The following is a 15,241-nucleotide window of genomic DNA, read 5'->3' as shown; positions in this document are numbered from 1 at the left end:
TACTTTGTCGTTGTCTGGGTCAACATATTTCACTGCATCGAAACCAACTCATTAACATTTTTGTTGCTTTCACTTGTACAATTTTAACAAGAAAACATCGCTCAATGGGTATCGAGTAGAGAAATAGCAAATCGAAGATGACGTGAGTGTCAATATAATAATTCACAGTTGTAGCAACCCTGTATTTGTTATTTATGTGTATTTGTATTTCATGTGGCATCCTCCTACATACTTGTAATGAACAAGGTTTACTGGCAGCACTTTCAGTTTGCTGGTATTCATTGCGAGGCAGAAGCAAAACAAACTATTTTTTTCTCTTGAACATTTTAACAATTCTATTTTTATTTCACCATAAATTAAAAAGTATTGAAGAGTGTTTTGCAACCTAAACATAAAAAGTGCGCAATAGTTTGAAAGCATACGAGACAAAAAAGAAGCATTAACCAATAGAAACATAAAATTTCATGTTAAAGTAGAGAGAACGAAAATATTGAAAAGACTAAAAATTGATTTTATTGGAGAGCGAGTCAAAAATATACAGGTACTTTTTGTTATTTTTGTATGTTAAAAAAATATTATTCTTACGATAACTTATACAAAAATATAGATTATTTAAAGACAAACCAACTGGAGGCCTTAAACTAGGCGCAGTAATGAGTGGTGGTAATGCGAATTCGGAACGCGCCACCACGGGACAAAATTCAAAGACTGATGGAAATACTGTGGACCGAGCTAATGGATGGCTATCATATATAGTGCCCAGCATGCAAAGGAAAATCACAAAATTAAACTATGACTTAATTGAGGAATGTAAACGGTGTAAGGAAGACTCGAATTTAACAAAAAGTATACGCGATGAACTTGAAAGGTATGTAATTATATATCACATAGTTTTAATATATTTGAAATAGTTACTAAATAATTAAATAAAAATTACCACATTATTGATTGATATAAAAATTTCAATATTTTTCGTAACTACTTTTTAATATTTGCGTGGAATTTATATTTTCAGCTGATAGTAGTTGCAATAATTGATTTAAACAACCATTTTGTCTTAAGACGTGCCAAGAACACGTTATATTTATGTACATATGTGTACCTAACTGCTAATGCTATAATTTTTATGGTATATATACATACATACATATATGCATATGATCGACTGCTACAAAATACTGTTTTCTTGATATTTAAAAGTGAATATCAATATTGTAAAATATTTAGAGATAAAATAAAAATGAGTTTTATAATCCATTAATTTACGTGTGTGAAGGAACAGCAATCCGTTTACCTACTTCACCGATAAAGGTTCTGAAAAGTATGGAAGCATAGTTTTGTTACAGCTTATTTATTGCTCATTTTTTTATGATTACACCACAAAGTTTTAACTCCAAATTATTTATATTTTTACTCATTTACAGTTATTGCCGTGACATACGTAGAGAAATCGTTAAGAAAATGCGAAATGGTTGCGCTCCACTCTTTATTGCCTGCAAACGGGGTTGTGTGCCTATTGCGGAATACTTGGTCACTGTATGTGAGGCCGATGTTGAACAACGAGGCTTATATGAGGTACCTGAAGATCATACCTTCCATTATGTTACACCGCTATGGTGCGCTGTAGTGTCTGGAAAATTGCCGATGGTCAAATATTTGATACGCATAGGCTGTGATATAAATGCAACCTCCGATTCAGGTTCAACGCCCGTGCGCAGCGCCTGTTTTATGACACATGTCGAAATCGGTAGTGTATTAAAAATTATTTATTCGCATAATATAACTGATAATTTTTTAGAGAGCTTAATTACATTTGAACATATTTTAAAATGCAATTTATGTTTTTTGCAGTGCAATATTTGGTTGAAGCTGGTGCCAATATTAAAAAACCCAACATAAATGGCGGCACATGCCTGATCAATTCTGTGCAATCACCACAATTATGTTTATATTTAATAAAAAAAGGCGCTGATGTCAACGCCAAAGATATACAAGAGAAGACTGCCCTACATTATGCCATACAGGAACATAGGTTTGTAAAGTCGATTAAATAGAAAGAGAATAGATGCTGATATATATTTTTTTGAATAAAATAAATAGATTAGAAACTACCAAGTTATTATTGGACCATGGTGCCGATCCATATGTCAAGAGTCGCTACGGTGATGATGCGATGCGCACTGCTTGCATAAAAGGAGCAAATCAAATATTCGATTATTTGAAAACACATCTAGAGTATTCGCCTGAACGCATGGCCGAAGCGCACGAGTTGATCGGTAGGCGAAATGATATTTAGTTTACACATTCTTTGTGGAAGTGAATTTCATTTATTTATTTTTAATTTTTGTTTTTGTTTTTGTTTATTTTACTGATTTTAGGCTCCACATATTTGGACGAGCATAATGAAACTAGAGTAGCAATACTTCATTGGCGTTTGGCACATCACATACGCGCTTCACACACACCCTACCTTCGTAAGTATGCAGTGCCATGTGTCTCTACATTAATTCATTAATTGAAATTCACAATAATGATATATTTATAGAAAAATTACCAATGGTGCCACTACGTCCTGCCTATGGTAATGCCATTGAATTTACAACACTTGAGGAGCTGGACAATATCGCCACCGATGTGGATGCAATGCGTATACAAAGTTTATTGATTTGCGAACGTATACTTGGTTTAACGCACAAAGATATGCTATTTCGTTTAACTTTTCGTGGCGCTTCGTATGCCGACTCACTACAACTACAACGCTGCATCGATTTATGGCGTCTATTGTTGGAAGTGCGTGTACAACATTACTCTATACTACATTTCGATACTTGTTATGCCGCCCAAACATTGGTACGTTTAATGATCGATTTACATGAACGTTATTTGCGTAGTCTTGATCTACTTAATCGCCAATTCGACCTTCGTGAATTCTTTGGCGAAGAATTTGAAGATGATGTGGGCAAAGATGAACATCTGCCAGTTTTTGAAGATGTAATGGGCGTATTTCGCCTACTAAGTGGTACCGTTGCAGAGGCGCAACAATTGTTGCAGGTGCGACCTGTTTATCGTAAACAGCAAGAAAATTTCGATCGCATATTAAAATGCATAGCGCATTTAATTTACCTATTAATAGGCACTGCTGATACGATTGAAAAACGAAAGTCGGTTTACTATGCTGTGTACGATTTGGTGCATACAAGAGTGCGTAGCGCATGTACTTACGATACGTTGCTGCATTTGTGCGTTTCGCGTTTGAATGTTATCAAGAGCGGTTATTTAAGCGATGAGAACCACTTAAACGTTAGTATATGAATACTACAATTTAATATATGCATACTATAATTAATACATTTATATTTTACTCTAATACAGATTGTGTTTCCAAATGAGCTGGTTGTTAAACTATTGCTTGATTGCGGTATGAATGTGAATGCTAAAAATGAGGCCAAATCAACGGCATTACATGTTGCTGTACAACCCTATAATTATAGCAATCGAGTAAGTAAAATGACAATTTCCACTATTTACATGAGGGAGGCATAAAAATACTCATTGATTTTTTTTTTTTTTTGTGTTTTTTTTTTTACGTTAGATAATACATTTGTTATTGGAAAATGGTGCGGATTTGGATCAACCGAATAAATCTGATGAGCGTCCATTTAACTTAATCGCTAGTAATCCCATCAATACAATACCGTTAATAAATTATATGAATCTCAGGTGTATGGCTGCAACTGTAATCAGTAAATATAAAATTCCTTACCGCAATCAATTACCGAAATTGCTGGAGAAATTTGTCAGTCAACATGAACCTTGAAAAAATACGTAAATGCCAAAACGTAATGTCTGAATGCAAACATTTTTCAATCGTATTTAATAAATAAACATACTGCATACCTAAAATTAATAAAGCATAATCATGCAGATAAACATACATACATAAATAAAATGCAAATATAAGTAATTAAATTAGAATGAAACAAACGAAAAAGTGCATACCAAATCAGACTGTCAGTGTTCGAAAACAATAAGCACAATAAGCTCGACAAATGGTTGCATGACATTTGAAAAAGCGACGATTTTTCTTACACATTCATTAACAGTTCATAAAATTAATGTACAGTTCATTATAAATAATTTAACAACAATAAAGCACACAAAAACAAGATTTACACAAACAACTACATATGTGCGTAACTTTCAGTTGCAGTCAACTACACAAATTGTGCTTTAATTGGTGGCTATTGTTTTCGAACACAGTCATAATGTATTAGAAATAGGATGATCATACATACATATACAAGGATATATACATACGTATTCTTAAATTATCATACAAGAAATTGCCACTAAGTTGTAAATTTAAACATTTTAATAATAAATAGTGTAATAAGCATAAAGTAGTGGAGTTTCCCCACGCTAGTATTTACATACTACTACTACTACGTGTACTAAAATATTTATGACAAACAATTTGTTTACGTTTCAACTGATGATTTCAACGATCAAACTTAGCATATGTATAAAATTTGAAAGAAAAAAAAACGAATCTGTTATATTATACAAAACATATGTAAGTACATATATACACATACATATATCTATATATATAAATATATATATAAATATATATATAAATATAAATATGTATACGAGTACATGTTGTGAACGATATTTTACTCTTATGAGCTTATAAACAGTAGTTGCGTAAATAGTCTAAAATACTGCATTAAATACTTAAATACATACATACAGACATGCGTACTATATACAGTATCTTTTAATATACGAAACATACATACGTACATACAACATGATATATATCTTTTAATAAACGAAATACACGCATACATATACATTTATAAACTAAAAATAAATATAAAAATTGAAGAACAAATAATTTCTTTACAATTATTTTGACACAAAGCAATGTGTAGCACACAATCAGCATCAAAGTCCGAATGAGTTGTGAGTTGTACTGCTGCTGCATTTGTGTCTTTAAATATATATAGTTATTGAAGTTTTAATATAAAATTTTTCAGCTCATATTTTATAGTTTTATACACAACAAAACGAATCAATAACAAAAATGTTTTTTTTATTCAAAATTTTTACAGAATATTATCACTAATGTTGGATAAATATTTCATATTTTTATATATCGCGGTTTATTTTAAATTAACTCAGAAACTAGTTCCATAAAATAATATTATAAGAGTATTCGTTATAATATGAGATAGTTTTAAAATTTAAAGTTGAAATATTTTCAAATATTTATAAAATAATAAAATAATTAATGGACCTAATCATTGAATCCGCAGCGAATAAAGATTTTCGATCGAAAATTTTCATGCAATCATTGATTCCGTTGATAAACTGCTTTATCATAAAGTGAAAACGTAAAACTGTTTTATCGACCTTTATCGAATAATGCGACAAATTTGATAAAGTTTCTGTGCTTTTTGTTTTGATAAAAAAAAAATAAATAAATAAAACTGACCTTTAGCTGTTGTGAAATTTCTTCCAAAAAAATATTTAATTTGCCTGAGGCTCTTTGAGAAAATTCTTTCGCTATTTCGTGGGGGCAACTTTATATCGCTTTTAAACATCTTTAATTTATATTTGTTAGTCCGTTTTTTCTCTTGTCTCTGAAATACCCATTTAAAACATAATTTAGCCCGCCATCAGTAATTATTTAATTATATCATTAACATTTCCGCAACTCATTCACCAACGGTTAGATTTCGATCAAAATTTTCGATTTTGCGGATTCAGTGATTTCGTAATTAGCGACTTCTATTAGCCGCGGAATGTATTTTTTCGAGTCGGTAAGTGAGTTCAATGTGATCGTAAATCTTATTTTCGGATTCATTGATTAGGCCCAATAAGTAATAATTGACAAATTTAGTTCGTCTTGGCTGATCCTATATTGTAGATACAAAGGAATGCATTTCGTACTATAGTGTCTACAATGCCTTTTTCAGACTTTTGTCCATGTGTTTCATTATTTTTACTATAATTTAAGCTATTTGCTATAATTTGAACAGATCATTCTTCATTTTCTTGAAACTCTTTACACGTTTGTTCTAATTTTTTTAATTGATAATTTTCCGTGTTTATACCGTCGCAACAACAGTTGCAAAGAGAGTATTATAGATTTGTTCACATAACGGTTGTTTGTAAAACCTTAAACTAAAAGAGTTAGATATAGACTTCATATATACCAAAGTGATCAGGGTGACGAGTAGATTTGAAATCAGGATGTCTGTCCGTCCGTCCGTCTGTGCAAGCTGTAACTTGAGTAAAATTTAAGATATCTTGACAAAACTTGGCACAAATAATTGAAATCGGATAATAACCACGCCCACCTCCCATACAAAGGTTATGTTGAAAATAACTAAAAGTGGGTTAACTCACTAACGAAAATCGCCAGAAACATTAAGTTACAGAAGAAATAGCAGAAGGAAGCTGCACTCAGATCTTTTTACAAATGGAAAATGGGCGTGGCATCGCCCACTTATGGGTCAAAAACCATATCTCAGGAACTACTCGACCGATTCGAATGAAATTCGGTATATAATATTTTCTTGGCACCCTGATAACACGCATAAAAAATGGGCGAAATCGGTTCGCAACCACGACTACTTTCCGTTTAACTCAATTTTGAATTCCATCTTATTCCTTCACTTTATAAGATTTATATAAGAAACCAATGAAGTTAGCGGAATAAAACTGTACACAAATATTGCATATTCTCTGGCTTCATTTGTGAAAAAATTGTCGAAAACGTACTATAACTTTTCAAGGCCCCAGATATCGAACATGTTGAACTCAGCGCCTAAGGATAAATTTTAAACGAAAATATGGGTAAATCTCTCAGCTAATATAATGTTATTCAAAAGAAATTGAAAATTGTCCAATAGTGTGTCTATATTCCAAAAATTATTAAAATCGGGTCATAACATCTCCATATACCTCATTGTAGGTTTTTCAAAAGTATCTTCTCATAGCTCCCATATACCTAATTATAGGTTTTTCAAAAATACGGTGGGCTTTATTTCGCATATATGTATTGGTTAACTTGCTGGTGAAAATTAATGAAATCGGTTCATATACTATATATGACGATTTTCGTTATTCTATTAAACTTTAAACTGAATTTATGGGTTAATTTGTATGTTATCTTAATAAAATTTCTTCAATAAATTGCGTATAAGTATAAAATGTTCGGTTGCACTCGAACTTAGCCTTTCCTTACTTGTTCTCTATATAATGCTATGCTCTATCACAGTAGAAAAACACATTGCTTAAATTAATTTTAATTAATTAATATTGCTTCTAGATTATGGAACTCTACTTACCTAATCTAATTTTGATAAAATTTTTTAGGTTATAGTTTATTTTTTGAAGGAAATGTCTAACACTCCTATTTTTTTTGTGGAAAACAAAACCAAGTATTGCCGATAACTTGCAAAGCTGTACCTAAATAACGGTCAATACAAGAAAAATTGAATTGGTATGATAAAGCCAGTATCCGGTTATATAAACCGTTTTTTATGCCATAATTTTCTTGTGATCCTAATAAGTTCTGCAGCCAAATACATTTTTCATATTGACACTCCTATTATTTTGTGCACAACTGTATATATGTACATATATAATCTAATAGTTTAATATTGATACTCATACGAAAAAGTCATTTTAACAACTCTTTTAGTTTTGCTTGAGCGCAACGCTTAGTTGTACAACGCACACTTTTATGAATTATGCTGTGTAAACTGCAGCGCTTTTCTTAAACTCATTCATTTTATGAAAGCTCTCACCGAACCTACAGCCATATGTACAGATGTATGTATGTCTGTCTGTATGCGCAGCAGCAACGCACTCAACAGGTTGAAGTGAGAAAGCCCAATTGTTGGACAATCAGTCCGTTGCGGAAACACTGACGAGGAGGTTGTGAGTCAAAAGCATTGACGCTGTTACGGCAAACCGCGTTGAAATCTACACAAACACACATACACACACAAGCGTTTATACTGTAAACGCGTCTATACATACATACATACATATATAATATCGTATAATATACAGAGCAGTGGCAAGCAGAGCGCGCATGCGTCGCTGACATTGCTAAGACATTAAGCTTGGTTTTGCGCTGCGCTTGGGCGGCTAAGCGTTAGTTTGTTAGTTTATGTGCGTGGACTGCGGCAATGTTGGAGTGTTGGTGTTGCCAACGACCATAGCGTTCGTTCGTTTTCATTGTTTTGCTCGTTGTTCGCCCATGCAGTTTGTACACACACACACATACGCGTGTATTTGTATGTGAAAGTGAATCATTTCTTCAAAGTATGTGTGTTGTTAAAGAATTCAATTAATTTTGTTTTCGATTCTATTTTTTGTTTGTTTTTTTTTATTGTAAAATAATTTCCAAAATATATATAAAAAAAAATTCATACGCTAATCATTAACGCCGATTTGCCGATATGTGTTCATTGGCGGCGCGCAAAAGCGGAAATTGTGACGACTGCAAGCCTGTGCGGCCACGCAGTCATAAAACTTGCAGTGACAAAGTGAAAATTGCTCGCGGAAATTTGCAAATAAATGAGAAAATTTGGCTGACAATCCTGCTGCTGGCAGCGTGTTGGCTACAAACCAATTGTAAGTATGCAAAGCGTGCAATGATGATTATAATAAATGAATTCAAAAAAAAAAAAAAAAAAATACAAAAAAAAACATATATGTGTGTGTGTATGGGTGCCAATGCGACTGTGTGTATTTCTGTGCATTTATTATGGCTTATACTTGATTATGGTTTTTGACTTCAAGTTTCATTTGTTAGTGTTTCAGTTAATTTTCGCCAATAGAGCTAGAGCGCGCTTGAGCTAAGAAAGTGTGTTAACTGTAATAATAGCGAAATTCCAATTCACTTTCAAAGTAAAACCTGTGAAACTGCTGGCGTGGAACGCTATACATACACACACACATGTATATGTGTTGTTGTACATACATACATACAACACAATGTGACACACTCTTACCTTCAACTGTTTATAGTTAGTTATGCGAATTATGAAATGAAAAGAAAAAACACAAGCTGTTTAAGCAGTGTGCCAGCCAACAGCAATGATTTATAAATAATAATAAAAAGAATAAGAATTTTACAAACAAACTGAAAACTGCACACCTAATGTACACATATGTATATGTGTGTGTTTATACATAAATACATTTGTTGTTATATTTATAAATTCAAGGCATTTTTACAATCTTTAATTATTCATTTCCGTGCTCTGTGCAACAACAATAAGCATTTAGCAAGTTTGTGTCTTAACTCTTTTCATTGCAACTCCTCATGTAAGCAATGCGTGTGCGCCGCTAGCATTTACTGTCTAATTTCGTATGAGCGCTACTTCAATTTGTATTGAAAATGTGAGACCAAAGAACACACGGAAATTATTACGTATTTCCAAAAAAAAAAACAAAAAAAAAAAAACAAAAAAAGAAAGAAACCCAAAATGAGTCATGCTGAAGAATGGTGTATTTTGTGCAGTTATACATATGTACATATGTATGTGTACTACTTGTATGGTCTTTTAACCACGTAAAGGCCACGCAACTTGGTTTTTCCTCACTTGCATACAGTCTGTGTTAAACCGAATGCAGTTTTATTTACACCAAAAGTACATATGTACATACAAACTGTTTTCGGCCATTGTCTTCCTAAATAACGACTTTAGCTAGTGTTACTGCGTTTTCATAGAATTTGCCCAACACTCAAAAATATGTAAGTCTAATAGTATTCGATAACAAAATCTACGAGGTGTGTTCGAAAAATAACGGGAATTTTCGTTTTTGGAAAAAAGAAAAAATTATTATGGTCGCCTTCAAAATATTTCTCCACTTGTTATTATACACTTATGACAGCGCTTCTTCCAATCGAAACACATCTCAACGGCCCGTTAAGATTTTCTTTATTTCTAGCTAATTCGCTAAGCTCATAAATCACACGTCTAACCTTAGCGGCTGCTACAGACAAAATAAGCTATGAATACAGTTGAAATTGTATCGTACTACAGGAGCATATCAACACCATAAAAACAAAAAAAAACATACATATCTATATTTTTTGGATAATTCCCGTTATTTTTTGAACACACCTCGGTCACCAATTACAGGCCACAGCGTTGTCAGTCGCGATATTTTGTTTATTATTTAGTCAGTTTGTTATTATTTAAATGAAGAAAGAGTTTCTACTCTATTACAAAAGAATCATCTTGTCTTAAACGACGCTACAAATATTTAATTTAGCACTATCGAAGAGAATTTTAAACTACTAACTTCTAAAAAGTATTGGCGATAAAAATTAGAATTATAAAATTAGAGAAAAAAGTGCAACACAATCAAGCAGGCAAGTTTATGAATAAGAACTTTGAACTTTGGCGTATGTTAAAAATATATATGCCTTTGCATGATTTTTGCAAGCGATTTGGTGTAATTTTGAACACAGTGATAAAAATAGTTGCCTACATTTAGGCTGATATTGCAACAGATATTCAATTAAAGTGGTTACTATTTAATATAAATTATTAAATTTCCAGTGGCCATTGACGATGAAGAAGATGGTCCGTACCGTGGAAGATATTTAGGCAAAATCAATTCATATCATCACCAGGTGAGTGAAATAAAAATAAGCAATGTTTCTCTTAAAATTTCTGCGTAAATTCCAAAAATTTTAGGTATCCGGCGATGTGTATGCTGTAAATGAGTATACCTTTCTGATAATCGGTTTTAATTATGACGGTAATGGTGCGGACACATTCTTTTGGGCTGGCGCTTCCAATCGCCCCGGTCCGCAGGGTTTCATTGTGCCAGATGAATACGGCAAGTATGTACATATTAATGAATTAATTTGCACCAAGACTATTTCAATTAATTGCTTAATTGTTAAATATTTATAGAACTAATATACTGGATCGTTATCACAACAAAGATTTCACGCTAACACTGCCCGATCGAAAGAAGATAACCGAAATCAAATGGTTAGCCGTTTACGATCTGAACAATCAGAATAATTTCGGCGATGTTTATATACCGGAAGAATTTGAACCGCCACGTGCACAGGCGGGCGGTACATTCTCTCGTCGCAGTCACAATGTCAGTAGCAGTGCGATCGAGATGCTCGACTCGAAGACGATACGCATTAAAGATTTCACCTACGATGGTTTGGGTAAGCGTACATTCTTTTGGACCGGTGTGGGCGCCCAACCGTCCAGTCGCGGCAGTAAGATACCCGACGAAATGGGATAGTAAGTGTTGTGCAACTAAATTCTTAGAAAACTTTACTCTACATATATGTATTTTATATAGCTTGGATCCCATACGGAAATATGATAAAGAGACTATCACATTAGAGTTACCCGGTGATAAGACGATTTTTGACATCGATTGGATTAGTATTTACGATTTAGCTGATAATGAGAATTTTGGACATGTTTTAATAGCCGACAATCTCAATGTGCCACCATCGTTAGTGAAGATAACGCCATATGAATTCTCGCTGCCAAATTGTCGACAATTGCATAAGAATTTGCAAGTATCATGGGAGGTGTTCGGCCCACAAATAACCTTACAGCTATCCGGTCAGGTGGAAAAGAATGACTACATGTCCTTTGGTTTATCCGGTTCGGAGACATCAAGCCAAATGATTGGCGCCGATGTGGTTGTAGCATATATCGATGATATACGCGGCTATTCGGTAGATTACAATATTACTTCTTTGGCGCCGGTAATTGAGTAACATATGAAAATATTAAAAAAAAAAATTACATACACATAATCTGATATCTTAGTGCGTTCAAGTGTTGGGTCAAAATAAGGGTGTTTGTCGCGATGATGTAGTCGGCGGTTTGGACAGTTTTCAACTTAATACTTATAGCCGTAAGGATGGTATAAATACAATCACTTTTCGACGAACGCTGATATCATGTGAGTATTTTTGAATTGTTGTATTTTTTGTACAGAATGATAAAATTTTTAATTTACAATTAATTTTTAGCGGATCCGGGTGATAAAGAAATACGACTGGACAAAAGTAATTATGTGGTATGGGCCTTAGGACAGTTGGATTCAAATTCAGAACCGGCATTTCATTTTGTATATCCCAAAAGTGATATACTCATCGATTTCAATACAACTGAGCCGGTAAATGATTGCTTCAGCTTTACAAAACTTCCCGAGACACCTATACAAATATGGGAGCGTGTACGCTTACATGATCCGTGAGTAAATTGCAATTATGTAAAATATCTTGCTTTAAGAAAAAAAAAGTTTTGTTAATATATTCTTTGTGTATTTTCAGCACTTTGCGTACATTTAATGCGTATCTTGGACCTTCGGGAGGTTTACGTGGTTACCAAGGGATTACTGGACACGTTTCTAGTGGCCTAGCTTGGTACATTAACGGATATATGACGCCTGAGCTGTATTTGAAGCGTGGACTTACTTACGCCTTCAAGGTATATTCCCTTTCAAATTGAATTATTATATTATCGACTATTTAGTTCTTTAAGAATTTAAACACTATAACAATTCTCATGTTCAACAGGTACGCGGTGGCAACAATCCACATTCGCCAGAACATTATCATCCAATGGTTATAACTGATGAACCTCATGGTGGTTACGATCGTCTGAGCGATGCGAAACAAAGTGAAATTCGTGTACTTGCCGGTGTTGAATTCACACGACGCGGTCGCCCCAAACCTACTGCAGCCGGCCCGTTATGCCTCTCCAAATACCCGCTCAGTTATGATCGTCGTTTGGATGATAATTTTCCAAGTTTCAAGAAATTCAATCGTTCACTGCTAAGTATTTGCCCTAATGAAGAGCCAGCTACTTTGGAAATCACACCGAATATTACATGGCCAGATACTGTATACTATAACAGTTTCACACACGCCAACATGGGTTGGAAAATTCATATTATTGATAGTTTTACAAATATCCGAAATGGTGCACTTTCAAATGCCGTTATGCTGCCCACTAAATTGGTGTTAACACTATTGTGTTTGAAATTTGGCATCCAATTAATATACGATCAATACTAAAAGAGCATAAATATCGAACGCTCTGTGTGAGATACCCCGATAAGGGCAGTTTTTAAACGAGCCGTGCGTTCGTGCTACATAAATATTAAAGGCCTTTTCACACTAAATGACTGACTGATTTCAATGTATTTAATAATTTCACTCATTATGCATAAAACTAGACAGCGATATATACATATTTGTGTGATTACATATGCATATTTCTGTGTTTATTCATACAACTAGGGAATATACGATATTCATGTTAACTTTGTATAAATCCTTAACAACAATTTCGCAGGGTCTTATTGTAAAAGTCACAATGTATTGTAGTTTAGCGCATTTATATGCAAATAAAAGAACTATTGATAACTATATATATAGAAATATGTTTTTCTCTTCTCGAAAAATAAAAGTAACTTACCAGAAATATATATTCTACCAAAGAATTGTAAAATCTAGCAGTAATGCAGTCGAGCATTCACATTTCTCGATCATTTATATGCACAATTCACATTTATGTCATTTACTCACTAATTTATTAAACAATCAATTTCAAGAATAACACTTTTAATCAATACATATATATATTTTACGCGATAAACTGATTTGTGTAAATTTAATAGTGATTTTATTACCAATGAAATCAATCCAATTTGATACTCCGTCTTCGCGCGCTTTAACGGACGGTCAAACTCTTTTGTAGTAGCGGAAAGTAACGAGAAAGCGGAAAGTTGCGAACACTTGACCAGGGTTGCTCACATGTGAGCGGTAAAATGATATTGGTAACGCTGTAAAAAATATTTATTTAACACAATGTAAATAACTTTATGACGATAAAGCTATATAGAATAAAATTTTTTTAATAAATGCGTATCTTCCCATATATCTATTAGTAACACGCTTAAATTGCCGTAATAATTCGTTGATAATAGCGGAAATTAACGAAAAGCTTATTGGTTACAAATACAGGGTTGCACTTCTATAATACATTCTTCTATAATACATTCCTAAAAATAAAACTTTTTTGTGCACCTGCAACCCTATTTCCGTTTCTTGTGTTCTTTTCAGTTCCGTTCGTTTAACTGTGTGCATAGTAGCTGCTAAGTAAAATCATTATATTTTTAAGTAAATCGGTTTTAAAGTGATATTTTATGTAAAAAATGCAATATATTATTCGGTGCGTGTAGTAATTCAATTAAATTCTAGTGTAAATGAAATTTATGCGGTTCTGGAAAATTTTTCTATGCGGTCGTAAAAGCAATGTGAATTTGTAACGAGTTGTAAAATTACGAGTCGGTAGTTTCTTATTAGTCGATACTTTTTTCCTCTTTTTAAAGCATTTCTAAGATCATATTGTGCTTATTTAAAGTTATACGAAGTGAAAATGTGCGAAAATAAGTGTATAAATAAATGTATACGTGTGTTGTATTTAGTGAAAAGATAAGTGTCAACTATCTTCAAGTGAACAGATTTCCGATATTGTGAGAGGGCACATGTAAGTACATTAATATGAGAATATTAAGAAATATCTGAACTTTATGATGACATTTTCACTTATTTATAAAATTATAATAATTCAAAAGCAACATAAAGCTTTACCAAAATTTAATCCCTATCCAAATTTGTAATTTGGTAAAAACCCATAAACTATTGAATAGAGTTAAAAATCCCATTTACTATTTAAAAGAGTTAAAATTGAACACAAAACATTGTAAACCTATAACCTAACCTACCTTAAAGCTGATGTGTGTGCATACAACACGCCAAGATTCCAAAGTTATTTTACGACTGGGTACATTTTTACTAAATTTTAAATTAAAAACGTGACCGCTGATGTTTATTTAACATCTGCAAATTTATGTGACCGTTCCCTCGTTAGTCGGGTCTACGTATACGGAACGGACATGGAATTTTATCCGGCCAAGAACTGTCGACTATTGATTAACTAAAAATGATTATTTTTAAATAGATTTTTTAAACTCACTCAGTGTATAATTGCTATTCAACTTATTATTTAAATTGAAAAAGTGATTCTCCTAGACGAAGATGTTGTAAAAATTAAAATTATATATTTGCATAATTATCCAGATATTAATATTGCATGCTTGACTGTCTTATCCAAATATCCCCATTGTATAATTTAAAATGGCAATA

At 32.9% G+C, this 15,241-nt stretch overlaps 2 protein-coding genes across 2 annotated transcripts; both read left to right on the top strand.

Moving 5' to 3' along the window:
- Positions 1 to 239: 239 nt before the first annotated feature.
- Positions 240 to 8,081, top strand: LOC105209153 (protein fem-1 homolog C). Its single transcript, XM_011179399.3, has 9 exons — positions 240 to 541; positions 608 to 868; positions 1,425 to 1,747; positions 1,852 to 2,032; positions 2,101 to 2,276; positions 2,379 to 2,474; positions 2,546 to 3,300; positions 3,373 to 3,498; positions 3,593 to 8,081. The coding sequence occupies exons 2-9, from the start codon at positions 654 to 656 to the stop codon at positions 3,815 to 3,817; spliced, it is 2,097 nt and encodes a 698-aa protein (XP_011177701.1). The 5' UTR covers positions 240 to 541; positions 608 to 653; the 3' UTR covers positions 3,818 to 8,081.
- A 234-nt stretch (positions 8,082 to 8,315) lies between these two features.
- Skeletor_7 (protein Skeletor, isoforms B/C) lies at positions 8,316 to 13,461 on the top strand. Its single transcript, XM_011179408.3, has 9 exons — positions 8,316 to 8,658; positions 10,599 to 10,672; positions 10,737 to 10,885; positions 10,959 to 11,306; positions 11,368 to 11,785; positions 11,850 to 11,985; positions 12,056 to 12,278; positions 12,359 to 12,515; positions 12,605 to 13,461. Exons 1-9 carry the CDS (start codon positions 8,484 to 8,486, stop codon positions 13,103 to 13,105), a joined length of 2,181 nt encoding a protein of 726 aa, XP_011177710.1. The 5' UTR covers positions 8,316 to 8,483; the 3' UTR covers positions 13,106 to 13,461.
- Positions 13,462 to 15,241: the final 1,780 nt, after the last annotated feature.

This window comes from Zeugodacus cucurbitae, chromosome 2 (assembly GCF_028554725.1).
Source record: "Zeugodacus cucurbitae isolate PBARC_wt_2022May chromosome 2, idZeuCucr1.2, whole genome shotgun sequence".
Classification (NCBI taxonomy): Eukaryota; Metazoa; Arthropoda; class Insecta; order Diptera; family Tephritidae; genus Zeugodacus; species Zeugodacus cucurbitae.
The sequence above is the reverse complement of the archived record's forward strand: the minus strand, read 5'-3'. Positions and strand labels throughout refer to the sequence as shown.